The sequence below is a fragment of the Acomys minous genome (genome assembly GCF_964271855.1).
Source record: "Acomys minous genome assembly, chromosome: 20".
In the NCBI taxonomy this organism is placed as follows: Eukaryota; Metazoa; Chordata; class Mammalia; order Rodentia; family Muridae; genus Acomys; species Acomys minous.
Window position 1 is genome coordinate 6,419,412 of NC_140502.1, and position 25,992 is coordinate 6,445,403.

Below are 25,992 nucleotides of genomic sequence, written 5' to 3' on the forward strand. Positions count from 1 at the left end.
CAGTACAATACATAATACAAACCCACATTGTTCATGCATTTATTGGAGGAGTACTCTCTGTTGGACCAAAAGACAACTTGAGTCTATCTCATACAGCTGAATGCTCAAAATTATTTAAAAGAGGCTTTCTAATTTTGTCCTAATATATAGTGCATTTTATAACTGTAAAAAAGTGTGACCTGATATTCACCCACAGTATATATACTGCACTTTTCCACATGCTAAAGTGTAACATTAAGAATGCATCATGAGTTCTTAATAAAGACATATTTCTGAATGCTGTATACACACTCTATAGTTTATACACCTCAGATGGAAAATAACAGAAAGTAAAAATTTGCTTAGTAAATGTTAATGTTTTCAACCATTATTGTAGAGTTCCATTATTGTAGAGTTCAGCAAAGTGTATCTTCAGATTCCATCAAATATGCACGGGTTCCTTTTGAGACTGATTTCTAAACAACTCTTGGGATACTAGGCCTGGGGGCAAGTCCCACTCTCTTAAATAGGCAAGGTAGAACAGGGGACTTAGAACTTAAATCCCAAGAGCATTGTAACTGCTACAACAGCACGAGGACCATGTTAGTAAAGAAGAGAAAATGGAATGCCTCTCCCAGAGGATTCTTCTGTAGCAATCTGGCAACCAGAGGATAAATAAAAATATCCAAATAGGCCCCAGGATATATGACCTGAAGTTTATGGACATGGGTACATATCCACAACACAACTTTGACATCTGGTGTCCTCCTGCACAGCAGCAGAAAGCCTATTCAGATCCCTGGCTGGGTTCTCACTGCCTGTCTCCCAGCCCTACTACTCTTCCAGGCTACAGTTCCCCCACTGCTCTGCTGACTGATGGCTCCTGGAGGATGCTACACACGGTGCCCTGCAACTAAGGGGAGTTTTTCTGTCTGCACAAGATACAGAGATACCATGTGTGTCCTCTATTTGGTTCTGAGCAAGGTAGCTCCTAGAGGTCCTCAGGGAATGCTGGGCTTTCCCAGTCTATCGTGGCCTGGTTCAGGCAACCTGGCTCCTATAACCTAGTTCTTACCATGCACTTGTACAAATGCTGAATTTTCCAAGCCCATACAACCTCTGTATCACTTCCCCATCATGTCTCAGATGAGACAATTGCCCCAGGCCCAAAGATACCCACCTGCCACACTCTGTCAAGGCTACCTTCAACACAACTCCACCTGTTAGGCTGTCCTGGACCTGTTCTGTACAGCTTCCCCACAGGTAGCTGCCATTTGACACCAGAACAGTGTTTATAAATGAGCACAGAAATAAGAAAACAATACTGTGTGAGAGGTACAAGATGTCTTCACTGTGCACAAGCTTATAAACTTAGGGCTGAAAATCTGTGATGAATTAAGTAGGTCAACCATCTAATGTCATCAGAGGGGCCTCCATCCATAGATAACTAATATTGGCAGGCCAGGAGTCTGTCCGGCTGGTTACATTCTCTAGATTGCTAAGGGACAGTCCAGAAGGCTAAGTTTCTACTGTCTCCTGTCTCAGATCGATCAGCCCTGATACATGAGCAAACTGATACAAATTATTGTATAGTCATTTGCCAACAAGAGCCTGAATTTACTCAAGATTGTATTAACCATCTTCAATACTACCTTCAATACTGAGAATACCAAAATGTCCTCAAACAATAGCTTCCAATTAGTTGATAAGACTATCCTCTTGTATTGAAATCCATGAAGCACTTTTTGCATGGTATGGTTTGATTCATTGTAATACACTGCCTTGTCTCTGGTCTCAAATATCCGAGTCTTGCTGTTTTTAGTATCAATATTCTAATATAATACTTGGGAATGGGACTAAATACTTTACCATCTTTTTTTAGTACTTCAAAATTATCTTCCCACACACCTTTGGAGATTAAAAAGAAAAAAGGATTTATTTATTTATTACATAGACAGTGTTCTGCCTGTATGTAGGCCTGCACACCAGAAGAGGGCACCAGATCTCCTTATAGATGGTTGTGAGCCACCATGTGGTTGCTGGGAATTGAACTCAGGACCTTTGGAAGAGCAGCCAGTGCTCTTAACCACTGAGCCATCTCTCCAGCCCCGCATTGGAGATTTCTAAACTATATATGAGCATGTGCATCCTCTGTTGTTCATAGGTTATCTCCTTAAAGCTTCATAGTCTCCTGATATTTGTTTGGATGGACTCACACATGAAATTAAGCTGAATATAAGTCTTTATTAAAGCATTTTCTTGAGTTTTATTTCATGCTGAATTTTTGATATGTTCATAATATTGGCATTGTATAAATGATTTAACAAAGAAATTCAACCCGTTTGCTGAGGCTTTTAGAGTGGAACTTGTAAGGTACAGCAGAGCTCAAGGATTGGTACAATGGTATTCAGTACTGGTTCATGGACAGCAAGCAGGTTTCTGAGGGCCTGTGGAATTGGACTGAATCATACAAACAGCCCAGTTCGGACGCTGTCTATCAATAATAGGATTGTAGCTGTATTTCCGTTTGTCTCACTGCAGACTTCTCACTTTCCATGAATGCAAGGAAGAGAATAATCTTCCTTCTAAGCCCCACCCCCCCGCAAGCCTCTGAACACTGTCTGTGTTGAGCTCTTTTAATGGCACCATGTATACTATCATAGTAGTAAGCCTGAAGAGGAAGCAAAAAGACTTCCCTACTTTATTTAACCAAATGCTTTCTCTCTAATGTTGGTTTTCTGATGTACAAGTTTGGAGGAACAATGAGAGGGTTTGTCACACGTTGTAGGAGAGGCTCCTCCTGTGGAGGTTAACAACATTCATATGCACCCACGCAGCCAAATGGGAATTGACAACAGAAGCCAGTATGCTTGCCAGCGAAGTCCATCCTGTCCAATCAATGGGGTTTATTGGGGTTACTTATATAAATATGGGAACGGAGTTGCTTCTAGGAGCAAAAGGGATTCAAAGACAGTCGCCATCAAGAAATGCAAGCCAACATGACATACAGCTTATGAACACTGAGCACCCAGAGCACACTACACAACTGTAGGCTTATCTACAGGGAAAAGGGCATCGTATCTTACTGGTTCAAGCCATCAAGCCCCTTCTAAGCAGCAACACTGGTGTGAGTTTCTTCAGATGTTACTAAGCACAATGATTCCTGTCTGCTTCAGGGCCTTCTTGATGCTATTTTGAGTGGTTTATTTCCTGTGTCAATTCGCTTCCCTAGAGGATGAAATGTTTTAAGTCTCAAAAATAGCCAAAACAACAAAACAAAACTGCTACACAATAGAATATTCTTCAGAATTCTCCATTTCGTCTTCACTATGAAGTAGTTGAGGTTGGAAAAGTAAAACATTTTAACAAATTTTTTTTTCTACAATGTCACATTTGCATTTATTCCTTCAGTATAAAGTCTTGATTTTTTTTTTCACCAAGATTTGAACATAATTACTTAAAGGCATTCCCAGGTTTCTCATATTCACAATGATTTTCTAGTGGGGAACCTGTAGTGGCCCATTGGAACAGAGTCTGGACAAAGCATATGCCATATTATTTACTATTTAAACTTCTTTTATTCCAGTATGAAGTTTCTGATGTTTTCTTAGGCCTGAGAGGCAGGTAGAGACTGGGCCATACACACTGCATTTATTAGGCTTCTCTCCTGTATCAATTCTTTGATGAGTTCTAAGGTAGGCTTTTTAGATAAAGGGTTAGTCAGATTCACGGCATTGCTAAAATTCACTCTTCTTCCAGTATGAATTTTCTGATGTTTTCTAAGAACAGAGCCACCAGTAAAAGATTTTTCACATTCGCTACATTTGTAAGGTTTCTCTCCTGTATGAAGTCTCTGATGTGTTCTAAGATGATCTTTCTGGATAAAGCGTTTGTCACAGTCACTGCATTTGTAAGGCTTCTCTCCTGTATGGATTTTTTGATGTGTCCTAAGATTAGCTTTCTGGATAAAGCATTTGGCACAGTAACTACACTTGTAAGGTTTCTCTCCTGTATGGATTCTGTAATGCCTTCTAAGGTGGGCTTTCCGGATAAAGCATTTCTCACATTCATTGCATTTGTAAGGTTTTTCTCCGGTGTGACATTTCTGATGCTTCCTAAGGTCTGAGCCAACCGTGAAGGATTTCCCACATTCACTACATTTGTAAGGTTTCTCTCCTGTGTGAATTCTCTGATGAGTTCTAAGATTGGCTTTCTGGATAAAACATTTGTCACATTCGCTACACTTGTACGGTTTCTCTCCCGTATGGATTCTGTGATGTCGTCTAAGGTTGGCTTTCCGGATAAAGGATTTGTCACACTCAGTACACTTGTAAGGTTTCTCTCCGGTATGAATTTTCTGATGCGTTCTAAGGTCTGAGCCAACAGTAAAGGATTTGTCACATTCACTACATTTGTAAGGCTTCTCGCCTGTGTGAATTCTCTGATGTTTTCTAAGCTTAGCTTTCTGGATAAAGCATTTGTCACATTCACCACATTTGTAAGGTTTCTCTCCTGTATGGATTTTCTGATGCATTCTAAGGTCTGAGGCAACGGTAAAGGATTTGTCACATTCACTGCATTTGTAAGGTTTCTCTCCTGTGTGAATTTTCTGATGTCGTCTCAGGTGGGCTTGCTGGACAAAGCGCTTGTGACATTCACTGCATTCGTAGGGTTTCTCTCCAGTATGGATTCTTTGATGTATTCTAAGAGATGAGCCAACGGTGAAGGATTTCTCGCATTCACTACATTTGTAAGTTTTCTCTCCTGTATGAATCTTTTGATGTGTTTTAAGTTGGGACTTCTGGATAAAACATTTGTCACATTCTGAACATATGTAAGATTTCTCTCCTCTATGAATTCTCTGATGCCTTTGAAGGCCTGAAGAAGTGGAAAGGAACTTGCCGCATTCGTTACATCGGTAAAGTTTCTCTCGACGGTGGATTCTGTAATGGTGTTCAAGGTGTGATAACGTATAGAAGGACTTGCTACATTGCTTACATTCATAAGGTCTCCCTCCTCCATGAATTTTCTGAGGTTTTCTAAGACCTAAGCAGCAGAGAAAGGATTTTCTACCATCGTTATATTTGTAAGTCTCCTCTCCAGTGTGGATTCTGTAATGTCTTTTAAAGCCTGATGAATGATAAAAGCATTTACCACACTCTGTACATTTGTACGGTTTTTCTCCATAATGAATGTTGTAATGTACATTGTGGTGTGACAAATACAGAAAGGACTTGTCACATTCTGTAAAGTTATAGGGTTTCTCCCCAGGGTGAGCTCTCTGATGTCTATAGAGGCTCGAATAGGTCCTGAAGCATTTCCCACATTTCCTGCACTGGTATGCTTTCTCTCTACTACAGAGTTGTTTCATCATGAGTTTATGTTTCGAGTCAAAAAATGTATCATACTCTGTATTTCTGTGTTCTTTCTTTCCAGTGTGGACTTGTTGATATTGGCTAATGACAGAACACAAATTTAAATATTCTTTATAATCTTTATATTTGTCTTGTTCTTCTCCAGCGTTCCCACTTTTCTGTGTTGTGGGAGTTGATGATTCAATGGCGGCATCCTTGAGGTTCCCACTTCTGTACTCGCAGTTTTCTGTAGTATCGTTTGTGTTATAAGGTATGCCTTGGGAGGATTCATGAACTATTTTGCCAAACTCACAACATGTGTAAGACTTCTTTTGGGTACTTGCATGTTGACAGACAATATGCTTTGAGCCTTGATCCACACCTTCCTCATATTTACCACATATGCAATGGTTCTCTGGAAAATTAGCACAATTAGGGACAATAAGGATTGACGCTTGATGAAACAGATTAAGTAACTGATGCCTCCTTAAGTTCTCAAAGACATATAAACTAGCAATTATTATAAACAGAGCCCTCAGCAGAGGTCTTTTTTTCCCCATTATTATTAATGGATGCTCAGAAGAACTTCTACTCTGATCTCTATCAATCTGAGAGGACCAATAATAGCCTTCTCTCTCTAATCTACATATGTTACAGAAGGTTTAATGAAATGGTAATCAAATAATAATGCAATTTCAGAAAGATGCTCTCTAAACAAGCATATAGGGAACTCTATCTATTTTTTATTGCTTGCGTTTTTGAGAGAGTCAAACTGTGTAGCTTTCATCGGCTAAAACTCACTATAACCCATGCCGGCTAGACACTCACCAGATCCACTTGCTTCCGCCTTCCTCCCTAGTGACAGGAATAAAATCATGCTGTGCCAAAACTAGAGACCATATCTCAAAAAAATGAGAAAAAAAACTAACAAAACAAAACAAACAGACCCTAGTACACATACCAACAGCTTTCTGTATTTTAAACCTCTCCATTTTAAAAAAAATCAGAAACAGGTACATAGCTTAAACCAAGAGTAAAATCAAAGTATTCCAACAACAAAATATTGCACTACATTGCATTTCACAGTTTTGAATATTCAATTTTCTTTGAATTCTAAAATCAGGATTAAAAACAAGATGAAAGGGTTAGAGAGCTCATACACTATATAGCATTGTGTATTCTTTGCACAGAACACCGAGAACTGTAAAATTACAGCTACTGTTATTAGATTTTTTTTTTTCTTCCTGATAGTCTGTAGACAGGTCATAAACTTTCTAGACATAACCATACATACCCACAAAGTAGGTAAATACAAAGAAAGGATGGGTGATGAAGTTTACAAGACAAACACTCTTACCTACAAAAACTAGGTTGCTGTAATTCTCCCACATTACGTCCATGTACAAAGCCCTTTGAGAAGAGTCGAGACATTCCCACTCCTCCTGGGAGAAGTCCACAGCCACATTGCTAAACGTCAACAGATCCTGTAATGAAAAGTTCCCCATTTGCTATGTGCTGCTGGACAAAATGCTCGCCTAGGTGAAAAGAGACCTAAAGAATTAGAGGCAGTTTTGTGATACAGATGAGGCATGCCATTTAGTCAAAGGCAAATGTTCTCTAATGATGCTGTAGACTGTGGTTCAGGGCACTGACGGCACTTCCGGAAAACTCAAGTTTGATTGTCAGTACCCATAGGGCACTACACAATAGGTTGTGACTCCAGTTACACCAGATTCAATGTTTTCTTCTAGACTCTCTAAGAAGAATGTACTCATGTTACTCATGCATACACTCAGGCAAATATACCCACAAAGTAAAAATGCGAGTTAATTTTAATAAAAGGTGTACTCTAAAATACTCACAATCTCTCTCTCTATAGTCTCTATCTGTGAAAACAAGATGACATAACAGACATACAATCAGCAAACTTCGGGTACATATAAGATACACATTTGAGGTCTAGATCCAGGAGTATACCTTTATGAAGCCTGTGTTGATATCAAACGGTATCACATTGTTGCAACGCAGATGAAAAGAATTACGAGCAAAACTGTGATTCCACTGTCAACCCTGCTCAATAAGAACACTGCAGCAGGGCCTCATCTGATTCAATTCTAACATGCTCAGCTGGAGATCCTGTGGTGTGGGTTACAACACTACATCCTTTGTAAAGCAAAGAGGTAGAGTATGGAATGCAGAATTTACGGATGAATAAAAAGTCAAGGAGTTTGGGTCTCCTTACTAGCAGCAAGGAGAGTAATGTCACTGCACACATCCGACATTCCACACAACACACAGAATCAAGTACTTTGTGGAGTTACCGTGTGAGGATATTTTCAGTATCATCAAGGAAATAGAAAAACCACCATTAAGCAGCATCAATATTACCTACATTTTTCTGAAAGTCAACAAAACCAATATGGATGACCCTTGGAAAGAACTTAGAGATGCAGATTGTTAGCAATGGCCACCACCTTTACAAAGAATTTGGAAAAAGACTGTTTAGTAAGGTCAGGTAAAGATGGCTTTGTCAGTGGCTCTGATGTAGAGAATCTTGAGGAATAACTCGAAGTTCAGAAAGGTACACACTAATGCTTGAGCTAGGGAGTTTTTGAGGTCAGAGAGCAAGAACAATACCCCAATTAGCACTAGCTAATCTGACTCTGCAGAAGCTGGGCTGGTGAGTAAGGTGAAGAATAATTCCTTGTACCAATTTTAGCCCTCCTCTTCCTGATACGATTTGATAAAAATTGTTACTGAGTAGTATATAAAAACTGCTTGTTTTTATATAAAAGTTTAGATTTGTGATTCTTTTAAGATTTGCATAACAATCCTTTTTATGATAATTGATTCTTTCTTTGTAACCCCAATTATAGCCTGCCAATAAAGAGAAACTGGCTGAAAAAGAAATTACTTTGCTTGCTTACAGTTTGTTAATTCATAACAGGTTGCTTAGTCATAAATGCACATGCGTTCTTGGGAATAGTTGATTTTCTTCATTGATAATACATTTGATCATGTGAAGGCACTGGGAAACATGTTTTAGTTATGTATATTCATTGTTATTGTTCACTTGAAGAAAAAGAGAATGAAACCACACCGCAATTTTTGTACTGCTTGAAAGATTCTGCTGGGATATATAAGCTGTGGGAGGAAAAAATAAAATTGTTTGAGCTTGTTGGAGTTTGCTCCATCCACTCAATATGCATGTGTATGTATGTGTATGTATGTATGTAAAGTTTGTTGGAGCTCACTCTTTGGAATTTGCTACTTCCACCCAATGTGTGAGAGAGAGAGAGAGAGAGAGAGAGTGTGTGTGTGTGTGTGTGTGTGTGTGTGTGTGTGTGTGTGTGTGTATGTATGTATGAAATTGTTGAAGCTTGTTGGAACTTGCTTTTTGGAACTTTTCTTGCTTCATCCACTAATGGTGTATGTGTGTGTGTGTGTGTGTGTGTGTGTGTGTGTGTGTGTGTGTGTGTATGTTAGTGTATGATTCTTTCCTAACTTTTCTTTCTTTTTCTTTGATGGCTACAAGTAGTTCCAACCCAGAGAATCTAGCTTTGTAGCTTCAGAAAAAAAGCCTGCTGAGTGATCAGTCCCTGACTCTGCACATGCTGTCTCTGTCAGTCTTCCTTGGCCTGATGAAGTTGGCCTTTGGCAAGAAATTCCATATGGGGGTTCACTACAAAATATGTGTAAATATGTGAAAAAGAATGTCCTATGTGATAATGCATTCAGATGATATAGAAAGATATTCTGTGATAGTTGTAATAAGGTGTGTGAGAATGATACTAAATCTTAATTAATTTTTAATATATTGTTGCTCACATAATTGTCTCAACTAAAAATTTGAAGGTATTAATTTCAAAGCTATTCTTTTCTTCAGTATTTGATCTCAATCATAAAAATGATTTTATATTTCATAGACAAGTGTCACTGATGATGCTTTCTTCATTTTGGAAACAAACAGAATATGCAAGGTTATACACTGGCTCCATCATCAATGTACATCAGAAATGTAAACCTGAGAGTTACAGAGATGCCTCAGAGGTATCTGTTCCTGTTACTTGACTTGCAGAGAAATAGTTTAATTTTTCTCTACACACATGACAGCTTACAGCAGTGTACTAACAGTTGGGTGGCAACTCAAGGCTACATGGGCATCAATGGAAGTACGTACTACACACATAAAAACATGCGGATGAACACTCACATACATAATAAAAACACTTTCTTAAGTAAGAAATGAAAACTCGCCGTGGAATCTTTACCTATATAGTACATAGTTTCTGGGAAAGGAAACGTATAAGATGCAGGAAGCCTTGATCCTCCAAAAGATAAGAGCACTGTTGTTAAAAAGGGATATTTGTTATGCTTGAAATTTGATGGCTTATGCACAGAGTGAAGCCAATAACTAGAAAAATCTTAGTAATACATTCGACATGATGTAATACAGAGGTGGGAACAGGCCTGCTTACACCTTGTCTGAAAACTAAAAGACAAAGAGAAAATCCTGATTTACCTATTGTGAACTTATCACTGAGCACTGGAATTAAAAGAATGATATGAGCAACACTTTTCCTGAGACAAATAGTTTCCAGATGTCAACACACCTGCAAGTGTATCATCCTTGTGTGATATCCAATGGCAAAGATAAAATCCACTATGACGCAATCTGCACCTCCTCATAGAAATAACAGTTTTATGGCAAGAGCAAGCCATGTACTCCTCCCATCATCTGGGTTCTGTCGGAAGCTAAATATTTGTTACTGAGATTCAAAACAGTGAGTCTCTTCTATTTCAATTTTACCATAAATTGTGAGGTAAGCCAAAAAGTCGACGTGTTTCCATGGTTACGAAACCTCCCTGAAATGCAACCATATGAGACACGAGACCTCCCTTCTTCACTAATGTATTAGGACAAGAGTCCATCCTCTGTAAGAACTGGGCATCAATAGGTTTACTTGATCACCAATTACGATAGAAATACATATTTCCTTTCAGAAGTATAGGTCTTAAGGGCATGAAAATAACCTGTCATCACAGTCATAAGCCAGGGAGGATACAATGGGACAAGATTGTGCTATTTGGTGACAAAATGCAAAGGCCTAATCTTAATTATCAGAGAAGAAAAATAATAATAATAATAATAATAATAATAATAATAATAAGAAGAAGAAGAAGAAGAAGAAAGAAATAAACACTTTAGATAACTTTATCACAGACAGAAAATTAAAGGCTTGCATGATTTCAACAACAACAACAACAACAACAACAACAACAACAACAACACAATCTTCAAAGACATGTGGACACAACACTGACCTGGGGTACATTTATCGGAGAAGCATCCATTCCTTCTGTTGCTCCCCTGTGAATTTCTATATCAGGAACAAAGACTGCAACTCTTCAGGACATTTCACATTAAGCTATCAAGAATAAGAAAGGTAAATTTAGTACAATCCTGTTACAGACAATGCTATCCCACATAAGGAAACCCTGGAACGAAAAAGATACAAGAGGTACTGTCCACACTCTTATAGACAGAAAAGCACAGAGGATATATTTAGAGTGATGACAGAAAATAACTGTAGATCTTGTCACTGCACCCAGAAATGTTGGCTTTTAAAAGTCCTGGAGGAAAAAAGCACACTTGAAGAAAGCAAAGAAATAGCACAGGTCATCCACTCAAGCAACGCCAGCCAAAGGTCACAACTGGAGATAAACCATACATAGAAAAATCAGAGAGAATTTATCCATGATAACACAGGGAATAAAGACATTTTACATAAAGAATAGATGAACAGAGGGCAGCTGGGAGTAGGATTATCATTTCCAACTCACAGAAAACAACAAGCCATTATTTCTAACTGGAGGGAAGAAACATACTACCAGTAATTTAATCAACCAGAATATTTTTTTTTAAATCATAAGAGAAATAAAAAAAACTTGCAATATGAAAATCCCAGAAAGTTTGGAAATGTCTAAGACGAAGTTCAACAGATTTTGTGATGCGCTCCCAAAGCGACAAGGAGTAAACAGGACACAGCTTAACAGCTACGCCAAGGCCCACAGTCCAGTGCAGAGGAAAAATGAGCAGTGTTAGCAGGAAAAGTGGAAAAAGACGAATATGTGTGCCTTCCCTGGTCCCATTTACTCCAGAGGCTTAAAAGTGAGTTGGAGAAATTTGAATAGGCCAAAGGACAAGGAGGAGATAATGCTGGGAAAGAACGGCACCCCACTCCTGTTTAAAGATCATGATGTCACAAAATTCCCCACAGAAACCGTGTGAAAAAAAAATCTTAGAATTTTAAGTGTCTTAACTATTATTGAGAAATATAAAACTAACACACAAAACGGTTAGTTTTCCTACAAATCTGTAATGACCATTTGAAAAGCAAATTAGAAACATACCCCATTTGGGTAGCTTCAGAAAGAACTAAGAATAAGCCTAAGTAATGATGATGTCCCTTCTGTGAGGAGATTTTTAAGGCACTGGAAAGAAAAATGAGAAATCAGAGGACACAGGAAGTGAAGTGCCATGCACTCTGACAAATGACACGAACTGAACTAAGAACAACCAGCAGCACTGATGCAATTCCCATCAGCAAAATACTGACATTTTTCCCAACCGGAAACTGTCACATGGTCACAGGAAAATCCCAAATAGCCACGTGAGGCGCTCAATCCTAAAAGAAGTTTTCTTTAAGTAGAAATTAGAGGTCCAGGAAACTCAGCCTCCTGCCCAAGAATTCGCAACCTTAGGTGAGAGAGCGGAATTCACATGGATTCTCCTTAGTCCTTTGCCACAAAGTGTTCCTTAAGATCCAAATCCCAAATATATTCAGAGGTACAGCTTTGCAACTTTATAGTCACAGGAACTAGTGTAAAGAAAGCCCATGAAAGGGGACATAAAATCCCTTCCAATTATATAAATAAACAATAAATAAATAAATAAAGAGAGAGAGAGAGAGAGAGAACATTTTTCTGCCAGGGCTATCTTGGCAGGGCGGGCCAAATGCCCTGTGTGTTTGCAGCTCATCTTCCAAGCAAGGGAGCCAAGCCGACTGGAACTTTAAAGCACTCCACCCTCACTGCCTTTTTCAATGAGAAGGTGGGGGTTGGGGGGTTGGGGATTTAGGGGGATGGGCGGCGGGGGGGGGGGGGAGGGGGGTTTCTTTCCTAGGTTGGAGCACTGAAAGGTTTCTAAGGCAACACCTGAATCCCAAAGAGTGGTGAGAGGCGGAAGTGGGGGTAGGGGGGAGAGGGTGGGGAGGGGGCGGAAGAGGGCGGCGGGAGGTGGGGGGGGAGGGGGGGGAGGTGCAGTGCTCTGCTGCAGCAGCTTGAGTTTGCTTGGCTGGCCCAAAGCTTGAGGTTTTTTGGTTTTGGTTTTGATTTTGTTTTTTGGGTTTGTTTGTTTGTTTGTTTGTTTGTTTGCTTGTTTGATTTTTCTTTGTTTTCCCTCACATTGGGAGTAACTCAATACACACTGATCAACACTCCCTCCATGAGGAGAGAGTAAAACAGGCCTAATCTCTAGTATAGGAAGGATGGCACAAAGCACTAGGACACAAAGCACTAAAGCCACTGCTGATGGAATTTCCTGATGTACTGCACATTCATTATGTGAAGGACACTCAACTTTCGTGGTAAATAAACAAAAAGAAGGAAATCTAAAATTTTGGGTCTTGTCCACTGGGTACATTTTTGTTTTGTTTTGTTTTTCGAGACAGGGTTTCTCCGTGTAGCCTTGGCTGGCCTGGACTCCCTTTGTAGACCAGGCTGGCCTCGAACTCACAGTGATCCACCTGCTTCTTTCTGCCTTGCTGAGTGCTGGGATTAAAGGCGTGCACCACCATGCCCAGCTTTGGGTATATTCTTATCTTTCAATCACTAATGAATATTTAGGTTTGCTCTTTAAATTGCCTTTAAGATGCTTGGTTATATTCTATGAAGAGATGGCTCAGTGGTTGAGAGCACTGACTGCTCTTCCAAGGACCTGGTTCAATTCCCAGCACCCACAGGGCAGCTCACAACTGTCTGTAACTCCTGTTCCAGGGGGATCTGACACTCTCACACAAACGTACATGCAGTCAAAACACCAATGTACATAAAAATAAAAATAAATTATTTTTAAAAACTAAGTGTAACACCCGAAGCAAGGTGGCTTATTAGCTGCTTCTTTAAAAATGCTACTGCTGGAGTGCTAACTCATAGAATTAATCTCTTACTGCTTATTCTTCCTTCTTCATGGCCTGATGCAATTATGTATCAGCAAGATAATGGTATTATAGAAATTTATTTATGTCAAAATTCTATGCAACAACCTGTAACTCCTTATTTCCAAGAAATTATAAACATAATAGTGATGAAAAGGACACATCTTAAACAGCTTACTGGCAAAGAACCTACAGAGACCACTGTGTCACTAAATTAAATTCAGGGTGATTATTTCTTCAACACTGATAATTGGTATATTGCATAAGCATGTTACTTGAGACCAATAGATAATCTCTATCCAAAAGATCCTCTCCTTTTTTTTTTTTAAATATTATTTATTTATTAGTCTGTCAAATTTATCTTCTCCAGTTTGTTGCTTTTTTTTTTTTTTCTGGTGGCACTCAGAGGAAGGACAGCAGGTTACCAAGAAGAGACTTGATACCCTATGAACATACACAGGGGGAGGTAATCCCCCTCAGGAACAGTCATAGGGGAGGGGAATAAGGGGAAAATGGGAGGGAGGGAAGAATGGGAGGATACAAGGGATGGGATAACCATTGAGATGTAACAAGAATAAATTAATAAAGGAGAAAAAAAATTAAAAAAAAAAAGATCCCCTCTTAACACTGCTCAAAGATATACCATGGTATTGCCTAAAACTAATTACATTAAAGAAGAAAATTAACCCAGAAGCAGAAAGAGTCAAATGGTATGCACCATTTGAAAGATCCAGACGGTCCTAAAACCTACAAGAGGATCATTATGATGGGCAGATCTGGGCCCAGGGATCCTGTTCAAACTATGGCATCACCCAAGGACAATATGTGCAGTACACTTTGAACCCCTACCCAGATCTAGCCAATGAACAGGACATCCTCCACAGTTGAGTGGAGAGTGGGGTCTGACTTTCACACGAACTCTGGTGCCCCATATTTGACCACCACATCCCCTGGATGGGGAGGCCTGGTGGCACTCACAGGAAGGATAGCAGGCTACCAAGAAGAGACTTGATGCCCTATGAGCATATACAGGGGGAGGAAGTCCCCCTCAGTCACAGTCATAGGGGAGGGGAATAAGGGGAAAATGGAAGGGAGGGAGGAATGGGAGGATACAAGGGATGGGATAACAATTGAGATGTAATATGAATAAATTAATTTAAAAAAAATAAAGAAAATCCTTGTAAAGAATTACTTTTAATGCTTCTACAGATGACTCTTCAAAAGGATAAGGAACACATGCTTTCTGTTTTATATACAAAGTTCATATGCTCCACACACACACACAAAAATAAGATTGTATCCATCCCTCATTGTGGAGCTCAACAGTCTAAACGTTAGGTGTCATTAATTTATTCAATCAGCTTTTATTAGATGTTTCCCAACCACTGCATATTTGAACTGACTGTTGTTTATTTAAAGTTAGAAGACATGTACCGGGTGGCCTAAGGAAAATCGGAGTCTTCCTGTCATGCTGAATAGCTCTGGAACCCTAGTGTGCACATCCTCACCCAAAATGGATTGGGGGGGGGGCAGCATTAACTGATCTCATATAAAAATTAGACCATGAAGGATAGAGAAGCCTTGAGAATGGAAACTAACCTACCTTAAGAGAAAAGGAATGTTGTAGAAGGATTGTTACAGAAGGTTGAAAAGGTACAACGGAAGCAAACACAAGTTCTTCAAGGATACAGTAGTAAACATAAAATTGGAACGGGCGGGACATAAGCAGTTTAGAGACAGATAGGGAGAAGACAAAAGTGTGTGTGTGTGTGGGGGGGGGGAGAGGTTTAGTGTACTTGTTTAACTGGGTTTCCTCACCTTAAAAATAAAAGGTACCAGTTCTGTTCCTTCTCTTCAGTGGCTTCTAGTGTCTATTCTATCTGCGTTTCTGAATGAGAATTAAGCGTAGAGGTCCTCGGAAAAGACTCCACGAAGCAGATGCTGAGACTCACAGCCAAACTCTGGAGTGGACCTCAAGGAGGAGGGGGGGGGGATAGAAGGACCTGCATCACATGTCAATTATCAGACTGTCAATGCAGAACCCAAGTGGTTTTTGTCAGGGGCGATAAAACAAAACAAAACAAAAAAACATTATCTCTGAACGAGGACCACATAATATTGTTTTGCCATGCTACTGATTGCTTATGAACGTTTATGCGAGATAGGCCTTATTACATCCATGATGCTCAGTAAATCTCTCCAACCCATCAATAGAATTAAGACAGCTCTCTCCGAGAAATTGTGATGGATCCTTACATCTACTGGATCCTGTAATGGTTGGTTGCAGTTACAACACTTTTTTTTTTTTTTAAAGTTGCCTATCCCAGGGATATATATTCTACACTAGAATATAAATAGAAGTTCCAAAAAAGCCTTATGATGAATAAAACTACTAGTATTACAGTAAAACCACTAGCAGAAATTAATCTAGAGACAGGTGAATTGAAGATTACAGTTTTACCAGATTGAGCTACTATAGATTATTCGTCGTTCAAGCGTCATCTTGCTTGGTAACAATTTCCTGGCATGTGTTGCTTTAATGTGCCAGATTTTTTTTTTCCATACTACTTGGTAGGTCCACTGCTGCAGGGCGTGGCTGGCAGGGCGTGGCTGGCAGGGCGTGGCTGGCAGGGCGTGGCTGGCATGCCCTGCCCTCTACTAGGGTTAATGCTTCCCTTCTCCCAGAGACATTTTGGTTTCACTGCCCCTTGCCCCCCTTGTCCCCCTCTCTCCTTCCTTTTCCCCACCCCCAGCCCCCCTCTCTCCCTCCCCACCCCCCCGTTCCCCGTGCTGCTTCCAATAAACCTGCATTTGTATATATTATAGCACTGTCGCCATTGGCTCCTTCCAATTATGGAATCAATCACCTGGTACAGTGACTTGGACTGACTAAAAAAATTGGAGTGAGCTAAGGGTGATGAAGTTATAATATACAAATGCAGGTTTATTGGAAGCAGCGGGGGAGGAGGAGGGGAAGGGAGAGCACGTGCTGGTTTGGGGAGAAGAGAAGGAGAGAGAACAGGGAGGTGGGAAAAGGACAAAGGCCAGGGGAGAAAGGGTAGACAAGGGGCAGTTGAAACCAAAATGCCTGGTTTATATAGTGAGAGTCTGGGAGAGGGGAAGGGCCCCAGGTAGAGGGCAGGGCATGCCAGCCATGCCCTGCAGCAAGATCTAACACCATTGATGGTCAAATTAATGAGTTATATACTGATATTGACAAAATCTCTCAAGTCAAGTGACCTTTGACTGGCCGCCATGGTTAAGATGGCGTTCCCCTTTGCTCAGGCCTCTGTTGACTAGTTTTATAATTCTGTCATGCTTACCTGTATTAATTAGACTAAGCATAAAGGCAATGCGTTCAATCTTGGCCTCTATTACAACCAGTGTGTTTTCTTAAAAAAAAAAAAAAAAGATTAGAAGAGACGATGTATGTATATATGTATGTATGTATATACGTATATATGTACGTGTAGTGGATATAAACATGTGTTTGTCTTGATCCCAAATGTGGGATGTGAAACAGACATGAGCGAGGGTGTGCGGTGTTTTCCCACTGGAAACAGACTTGTGAGAGAATAGGTGATGTTTGTCCACTAGAAGAGGAACTGCCTCTTGCAGGGGCATGGTCTTTGGCAGCTGAAAACCATCTCTGTATGGACTCTGAGAGGAGATCTTATATATATGTATTTATATGAGCCCCAACCAGGAGGCGGGGGCTTTGGATCTTGGTATTGTTTCCTGTTGTTTGGCATCGAGATGCTCCTAGAGAGAAATGCTCCAGAGAACGCTCCGAGGCTCCTGGCTCCAGAGGCTGTGGTGGCAGTCACTTTTGTCAAATTGCTGCCACTGGAAGCCTGCCAACTATACCAGTGGAATCGCTCCAAAGAACTGAGTTTAAAAAGGTCTACTTCTCCTGCTCCCATTAACCTCTTTTCTTTCCTATCTAGGGTAGGTGGGATGGAAGGGAGGTATAAGCATTAAAGAATCCCAAATATAGTAGATTTGAAAAAGTTCAAAGAAAAAAAAATCAAAAAAAAAAAAAGAAAAAGAAAAAGTTCAAAGCCTGTATGTATGTATGTATGTACAAAGGTCCCTCTTCCAGATCACTAGGGAAAACAGAAAAGTTAAACACACAGAAATGTCTCCTCAAAAAAGGAAATGAATTCCAGTTTCACACTCAGACAGCTGGGAGTGGATGTGGTTAACAACCTCGTTGACCTTTGCTATCTACAGAGGCAGATCTTACCCAAATGCCCCAGAATGTCCATTCCAGACTCCCCTTCCCTAGACCTGTATCTTTAACTTTGTTTCTCAGTCAACAGAACCTTAGGGGAAGATGTCACATGTAATTTATGTCCTGCTGTGTCCAACACTATATGTAAAACCTGTATGACAGACACCACTCCAGATGCATCCTTAGGTCCTTAAACTAATGTATGGAGCCTATCTCTAGCACCCATCTTTTTGAAAGAAATAACATGCATTTTGAGTTGAGTTTCAGTGTCATTATGCCTCATTATGCACTGGAGATTCTGTTACACCAGGAAATGTTCTTCCAGACTGTACTGTGTTTAAGCAGGCTTACAATAAACTGCCTGGTGTCAAACTGAGCCAGCCCCAACGAAGTCGGGCCAGCCTGAGTTTTCCTTCTTGCTTCTCACGGTTTCTTTCCCTACCGGCCATGATGCCTGCAGAAATGCCCACACTCTTATCCTCTGAGCCATATCTCCAGTGTTCAGGCAATTCTTAATAACTCAAGTTGAAAGTCAATATTTACTGTATCAACTCTGAGATCCTTCAGCCCTTGCATGCTATCTATTTCCTCTGTAGAAGTCAACTTTATGGTTCCAACTGAACTAGGACCGTTTGAAATGTGTCTAGACTCCTGGCTTATTCAATTATATGTTATATCCTATGTCAGTCCTGTTCCACAAAGCAAGCCTTCACTCTGCATATCTGCATAACGTTGTTTTAGTTTACATAATTCTGCCATGCACACACATGAACACACGCATGTGCACACAAGCGCAACCACACACACTTATAGTATATTTAGGCCATCTCTTATAATTTTATTGATAGCTAATGGACATTTTAGTGTGAGTATGGGAGAACAGGTGCTACTTCTCAGTAGCTTTATCCCCAACTGACCTTATCTCGTATGGAGCGGACACATTCTATTTCTTCTCTGTGAGTTTCAGAGGAATTGCTCTACTGGTTTCCATCATTTCGGAGCAATACATTCTAATTTTACCAATGAACAAATTCGAACGACAGTAAAGGGAGCGATCAAAGATCAAAAGTAAATAAAAGAACTCAAAGCTCTAGAAACAAACTGCAGACATTTATGAAGGTCTTGAGGAAGTTTAAAGGTATTCAATGAGCTCTGTCAGAAGAGTTAACAACTAACTGAGGTTAGGAAACGTATAGCATCAAAGACAGAGTTGAAGCAATGCAAAGAAAGCGGACCGCAGCTAAGAAAGCCACAATATGAGGAAAGAGAGGAAGGGAAAGGGAACTCAGCGTTTCCACTCTCCCACTCAGCAGAAACCGGAGGACAGAGGAACGGAGACCTCATTGTTTTTAAACTAACAAAAGCGGAGGACCTACCTAATGAGCAGCCACAGAAATGTGCTCTGTCCTCTCTCAACAGCCCATGGTTCCACGGGATAACCAGTGGAATCCGCAGCGGCAACGTGGAATTTGACAGATGAAGTGCAGCAAGGTCAAATGCGCCTGTGAGCAGCACCACATGCAAGCAGCTCTCCTCCGAGAAGCACATGCAAGACCAAAGGAGACTTCTAGAAGTCCGACTGCACACCACAGCACTGGACTGGGAGAGTTGTGTGTGACTTACGACGCAACTGCCATGCAGCCCTTAATCCCAAGCCCTGTCTGGCAGTCATGAGCTACTTAGAGTGGGAACCGGTCCTTTCTACATCACGCCTCAGTGAGGAGGAGGCCGTGAGCACTGGGGCCTGTTATTATATTACAAAGTTAAGAAAACTGTGGTGCTTAATATAATTCGCTTTCCCTCTGTAGCAAATTTCTCTGTACGTGGGATGCCGGGTGACAGCGTTTTCTTGTACTGTGATTTCTTCCACGATTAGGGAGGATCCTCTCAAAAGCTTCCGCTGTGTTCCCGATTATATTATCAGTATGATAAGCCTTCTGTTAACACGTTAGTAGGGCACAGAATGTTCTCTGGCCCCGGGCTCCGTGAACACAAACAACTTTACCAACCATGAGGATCATCCCCGACTCTTCCAGTGTTGGCACGAGCTGTCTGCTGTCCTGTCACCTATCTAGACTCGCCATTTGCTTTCACACTAGGACTGACACCTCTGTTCTTTCCTGTACTTTTATCTTGATGCGTTATGAACATCTCCAGAACACTTATAGTTTCTGTTCATTTCTCCCTCCCCCCCCACCTCTCTCTCTCTCCCCCTCCCCCCCCCCCCCGTCCCCGCCTCTCTCCTAATGTGTCTGTGTGTCTTCGTCTGTACCCCTATGCACCTGTTACAGTGCCTGCAGGGGCCAGAAGAGAGCAACCAGTGTTCTGGAACCTGACTTACAGGAGGATGTTACATATCCATGCAGGTAAAGGGAACTGAACCTAGGAACTGCAAGTGCATCAACAGCTCTTAGCTGCCGGGCCACCTCTGCAGCCCTTTGTTGACCGGTCATCACTAGCTACCGCGGGGACTTAAATCCAGCAGCAATGATACATAATTCCATGGAGCACCGAGGACACTCCCCATAGTATCCGGATGAGTCAAACGCCATAAAAGACGGTCACACACAAAGATATGCTCAGAAGTTCTGGCAGCAAAAGGTGCTGATTATGAAAGGCATTTCCCACCTCATCATGTGCCCGAGTGCTTAAAAGAATAAGAGCGAGTATGGGAATGTAATAAAAAGGTTTGCGTAGCAATTAATCAAATAGAGACTCAAAGACAATACGATGGGTCAAAGCAACAGACTTATTTATGTGAAGGAAGTCAAGGACTGAGGAAGAAGCATTTTTAGCCTAATCCGGAAGCAAAGCGTGAGTCCTTAAGTAGCAGGGCTGGAGCTGAGAAGGGGACCCTGCAAGGTGTGCCAATCACGTCAGTGCTACCTTCGGCAGGGCAGTGCTGTAGAAAGTCACGTGCAAAGGAATCAGAATGAAAGAAGGAAAGGATGAGCTCCTGGAAACGAGTGAACACTTGCATTTTACTCATCCTGACACTATGGAGGAGTAGGGGGGTTGTGGCGGGGGGAGTATCCTCAGTGCTCCATGAATTATGTATCATTGCTTCTGGTAGCTAGTGATGACCAATCAACAAGGGGCTGCAGAGGTGGCCCAGCAGCTAAGAGCTGTTGTCGCACTTGCAGTTTCTAGGTCCAGTTCCCTTTACCTGCATGGATGTGTAACATCCTCCTGTAAGTCAGGTTCCAGAAGGTTCTTGTGTCATGAAACTAGAACAGGCATACATGCAAGAGCTCAGACTGAAGCAGGAGGAGTTTCCTCTTAAAGTCCGTGAGGGCCAGAAAGATCCGGCACAGAACTCTCTCTCTTTTTTTTTCTTTTTTAGGTAAACCTTACACTAATGACAAAAGGAGAATACCACATAAGAGACAAAATAACAAGTAAACAGAATCATCAAAGGTGAGCTCATGCCAAGAATGCAGGACTGTTTCCACACCTACAAACTAATTAATATAAGACAGCAAATACGCAGACTCAGTGAGGGAAGAAATAAGACCATGTCAACAGACCCAACACACACACACACACACACACACACACACACACACACACACACACACACACTCACTCACACACACATACATATATATAAAAGACAAGTGTGTGTGTGTGCTTGTACATAGACTAGATTTCATAGAATATATATATTCTATGAAAGGATTTAATTTACTTCAAATATAAGAATACAAAATGCTAAAAGTTGAGGGAAATTTTTTTTAAAAGATATGCTTGGAGAGAGTTGGCCATAATGTAGGAAGAAGAAAACACCAAATCCATCAAGTTACAAAACAAAGAATTTTAACAAATGCCAGAGAGCTATGTGATCAATATGATTGCACTTCAGAAAATAGTTTCCAAGTACATGAAGCAATCAATGACAGAACTGTAGGGGGGAAAAAGATCCTGATGCAGAGAAGCTTCAACATCTGCCTTTCGGTGATGTTGGAGATCAGACAGAACATTACTGGGAGATGGCCACGAACAGCACAGAAAACCAATAATGCTCAGCAGGCCTCCAGAGAACATGCACACAACTGCAGAAGATGCCCAGTCTTCTCAAACTTCAGCCAGCATGCTCCAGGGTGGCCATATCTTAGAAATAAGAGCGAGTCTCAAGTCTCTTCTTGGTAGCCTGCTATCCTTTCTCTGAGTGCCACCAGGTCTCCCCCTCCAGGGGACATGGTCAAATATGAGGCACCAGAGCATATAAAGGGGGAGGAGGTGCCCCTCAGGCACAGTCATAGGGGAGGGGAGAAAGGGGAAAATGGGAGGGAGAGAGGGAAGAATGGGAGGATACAAGGGATGGGATAACCATTGAGATGTAACAAGAATAAATTAATTTTAAAAAAAAGAAAGAAAGAAAAGAAAAAAAGAGTTAATATTCACATAAAAAAAAGAAAGAAAGAAATAGAGCGAGTCTTCAAACCTACTAATGATCAAAGGTGTCTTCTCTAAGAACCTGCAAAGCTGACATCAACAGTGGATAGGAAACAGAAGACTACATAAAACACACGTGAATGCTGACTCACCGCTAGCATGTTCTTATTCAAACATGGGAAGAAGAACTGTAAAAGGATGTTTATATTATGTAAAGATTCTACGTAATTTGAACCAAGATTGTACAGGCGGTTTTTCACAGGAATAGAGGAAAAAAACCTTCCTAAAATTTAGAAAATTGTGAGAAACCACAAAGACTCTTCAAAACATATGAGAGAAGGACCAAACTACATAAAAATTGTAGTAGCTACACAAACCATGGAGCGATGCTATGAAGGCAGGTGACACGGATATCAATGGAAAGACAAAGTAGATCGAGCTTTATACTCTGCACAGATATTAAGCAAATCTTACCAGAGTTCTGTTGGAACTATTTTAGGAATGGGAAATTAACCCTAAATGACACAGACCCAGAAGGAACTACAAAATACTCCAAAAACAAACAAACAAACAAACAAAAACCCGAGAGCAGGGAAAACAAGAAGCATCAATTAATTCTTCTAACTAAATACTACATGAACATTATAGTACTAAAACCGGTTAAGATTGGTCTGAAGACACCTCCAGTGACGTGGCTGGGAGTGGGAAAGATCACTCGCAGGCAAAGTCACATGAAATTATATTTGCCTCTAAGCCTTACCTAGAGAGTCTACATGATAATCTTGAGATCACTCTCAGTGGAACCATCTAGAATCATTTCGAATGAAACAGAATGAGGCAAAACCGATTTCATATCCTCGGGTCACCTGAGCCCGTTCCCACCCTCTCACGTACCTGGGTCCTTTGCTACAGTCTACTCTGTCTTCACCATCTCCGGCTCTTAGTGGTGGTCATTCACAGGTGAGCAGATCTGGCTGAGCAGTTGGGGAGACCTGCACACGGGAAAGAGATGCTTCAGGGAGATCCTGGAACTTTTCATGGAACAAAACTGAAAGATGCTAACCCCCGCCAGAAGGATAAACCTGAAGGGAAGAGACAATATCAAGACAAATGTTTCTCTTCCTTTAGGGATTTCGCTTAACTCTGTGAGATGAGAGACTCATTTAGGCACAGTTAACATATATGTGGAGCAGTTTTCCCAGGAACTCTGAGGAAGAGGAGCTAGGGAGACTGCAAGAAAACTATTCTCATCCACACAAACCAAGATCCCTGCAAAAAAAATAAAAAGTAAAAAAAAAAAAAAAAAAATCCCTGTCAGCAGGGTCTAGGCATTCCCACTTGTCCTACAAGAAGTCCACAGTCACAGCACTGGATGTCAACAAACCCTGAAATAAAACAAACAAACAAAACAAAATAACCCCCCCCCCCAAAAAAAAAACAACTAGGCCACACATGCATGGGCAGAATGCTTTTCTTCAACCAAGGGGACATTTCTCTGACACAGGTGAGTGAACATAGTCATTCAAAGGATGCTTTCGAATTTTGTCTTATTCTAAAGCGTGTTTGCTAACATAAAATAGTTATGCTCTGATACGCTCTCAAAAGCGTGCACACTCACATCCCTGAACCTAAGAATTTAGCATCTACAGACACGTTTCTGAGTTATTTATTTTCATCATAGTGCGCACACACCTCAGAAGGAAAATTAATGGGGAGTAAAACTCCGTTTAGTAAACGTTAATGTTTACTACCATAACTATGGCACTTGATGAAGCATGGTTATGGGTAAGCTCCAGAGGTGACCACCCAAACACAGCTTACAGCCAACAGAAGGTCTTTATGCCAGTGAGGGGAGACCACACCCAAGTGTTCAGGGACCTAAGTGTGGCTGTGTCCAGAACACGGAGTTTTTAAAGGCAGAGACCTAGTCCAGGCATCTTGCTTAGCAGCTGCAGAGGGAGTTTTGCAGAGTAAGCAGTTTGAAGCAAGCAGTTTTTTTTTTTTTTTTTAACAGAAACTAAGATAGGTGAGCCAGCCTGAGGAGGGCTTTCTGCACAGGGGCAGGTAGGATAAAAGGTTAGCAGTTTTAACAAAGGATAAGTAAGATAGGTTAGCGAGGTCATCCTGACCTTTGGTTTCTAGAACAGCATCGGGTAGTTTTCCACGGGATTCTCCAACAAGGAGATCATTTTCTAGTGAACCCTGGAAACAGTCTCAGCAAGAATACAAGATGGAGGAGCCGCCACACTGTTTTGCCCTGTCACAGTGTATTTGGATTCAATCAAATCTGCACTGGTTTATTATGTGACTAATATAGACAAAGCTCTCTGCGGTGCCTAGTCCCAGCGGCAAAGGCCATTCACTCTCTTGAATAGGCAAGCAGTAGAACAGAGAAGTTAAAAAGCATCCATGATTTTAAATCCCAGCCGCTTTGTAAACTGCTACAAAGCAAAGAGAATCCCGTTTGCAGACAACTGATAATGCCAATGCTCTATTAGATTATTTTATGAAAATAATTTCTGGCAACTACAAAATGAATTATAAAATTCACTCTTAAGCCCCGATTCATAGGATCTCAAACTTCTCAACAATGGGACGATATACGCGGTAAGATAGCCATGACAGAAATGTGAGAGTAGCGTCCTTTAAGAGCGGCTCCATCCCTGCTCCGCTCCCTCAGGTTTCCCAGCCCCGCAGCACCTCTGACCTGGGAGGGTCCAGGGCCACCGGGCTGCTGTTCCCGCCACAGCAACGTTGACTGATGACTTTCCCAGGGCACCCCGCGCGGCACCTGTGGCTACAGGGAATTTCCTTGTCCTCCTGGAAAAGCCAAAGTCCTCCACGCCGGATTCCGGACCGTAGGGCTCGCCTAGGTCCCACAGTGAATGGTGGATTTTCCCGTCACTCTGGCTGGCTTCTACGATCGCCTCCCTAGCCCCACCCACTACCCACGGGTTCCGGTTACGTGGCGCCTGTGAACCCGCCCACGCCAGGCGGCGGCTCTTTCTTAGTATTTCAAGACCACCCGGATCTTTTTTTCTTTTTTCCATTTCACTCTTCTCATCAGATGAATATCCCCGCCCCGAGGAGACCCGCCCCTCCCACTGCGCCCCGAGCTGCCAGCCAGCCACTGCGTCCCAGCTGTCAGGCTACCCTGGACCAGCTCTTGGAGCCTCCCCGGATGCTTGCTGCCAGCCTAGACCAGAACTGGATCTAATAGGACACTGAACCCCGGTATCTAACCCCCCCGCGCCCCCCAACCCTGGGTTCTGAACCCTTCAGATACAAGTTATCCCACCTAACTTCAAGCCATGGCATACCAAGCCCCGAGGGCTAAAAACACACAGAGAGAAAACAGCAAACACCTGAGAAATTCTGATTTTTTTTTTTTTGTTCCATTTGCCAAACGCAATAGTAAAACTAAGACAAAATACTCTTGGCTCAAAGCACACAACTGCATCTCTATCCCCTAGGGAGAGAGCAGTTTAAATAATAGCCAGTGTAAAGAGTTGAAAAACCAGAGCCATGTTCAAGGCGGTGAGACATTGTTAAAGCATGTGAATCAGCTCAAAGAGGAGAGGAGCAAAATGATTTCTGGGCAAGAAAACACGAGGGAATGACGGAAGGAAGGGAGGACAATGTATGGTATGAAAATTGAATTAAATAAGTAGTTAGAAACAACAAAACAAAAAACAAAAACAAAAAACCAAACAAATGAAAATACAGTAAGCCTAATAACAAAGAGATCGGGCAGGAAACAGGATATTAGGCTTAAAGAACAGGCTTAAAGAAAACGATGAATTAAAATGTT

At 41.3% G+C, this 25,992-nt stretch overlaps 1 protein-coding gene across 8 annotated transcripts; it reads right to left on the reverse strand.

Annotated features, from left to right (window-relative positions):
• Positions 1–1,913: 1,913 nt before the first annotated feature.
• LOC311591723 (uncharacterized protein) lies at positions 1,914–25,095 on the reverse strand. 8 transcript variants are annotated; one of them, XM_084771643.1, is made up of 6 exons: positions 24,889–25,095; positions 23,076–23,173; positions 10,860–10,967; positions 10,659–10,762; positions 6,691–6,817; positions 1,914–5,748 (listed from the first exon to the last, which is right to left on the reverse strand). In XM_084771643.1, exons 4-6 carry the CDS (start codon positions 10,686–10,688, stop codon positions 3,587–3,589), a joined length of 2,319 nt encoding a protein of 772 aa, XP_084627769.1. In that variant the 5' UTR covers positions 10,689–10,762; positions 10,860–10,967; positions 23,076–23,173; positions 24,889–25,095; the 3' UTR covers positions 1,914–3,586. The 8 variants fall into 8 exon arrangements, with proteins under 8 accessions (XP_084627769.1, XP_084627766.1, XP_084627772.1 ...); XM_084771640.1 differs by lacking the exon at positions 10,860–10,967; XM_084771646.1 differs by lacking the exon at positions 10,860–10,967 and having other exon boundaries at positions 6,691–6,868.
• Positions 25,096–25,992: the final 897 nt, after the last annotated feature.

Coding starts and splice junctions, on each gene's coding strand:
- LOC311591723 (XM_084771645.1), bottom strand. CDS start 10,688: ATGGATGCTTCTCCGATAAATGTACCCCAG. Junction 6,818..10,658: donor CTCCGATAAATGTACCCCAG/GTCAGTGTTGTG, acceptor TTTTCATTACAG/GATCTGTTGACGTTTAGCAA. Junction 5,749..6,690: donor CAGCAACCTAGTTTTTGTAG/GTAAGAGTGTTT, acceptor CTAATTTTCCAG/AGAACCATTGCATATGTGGT.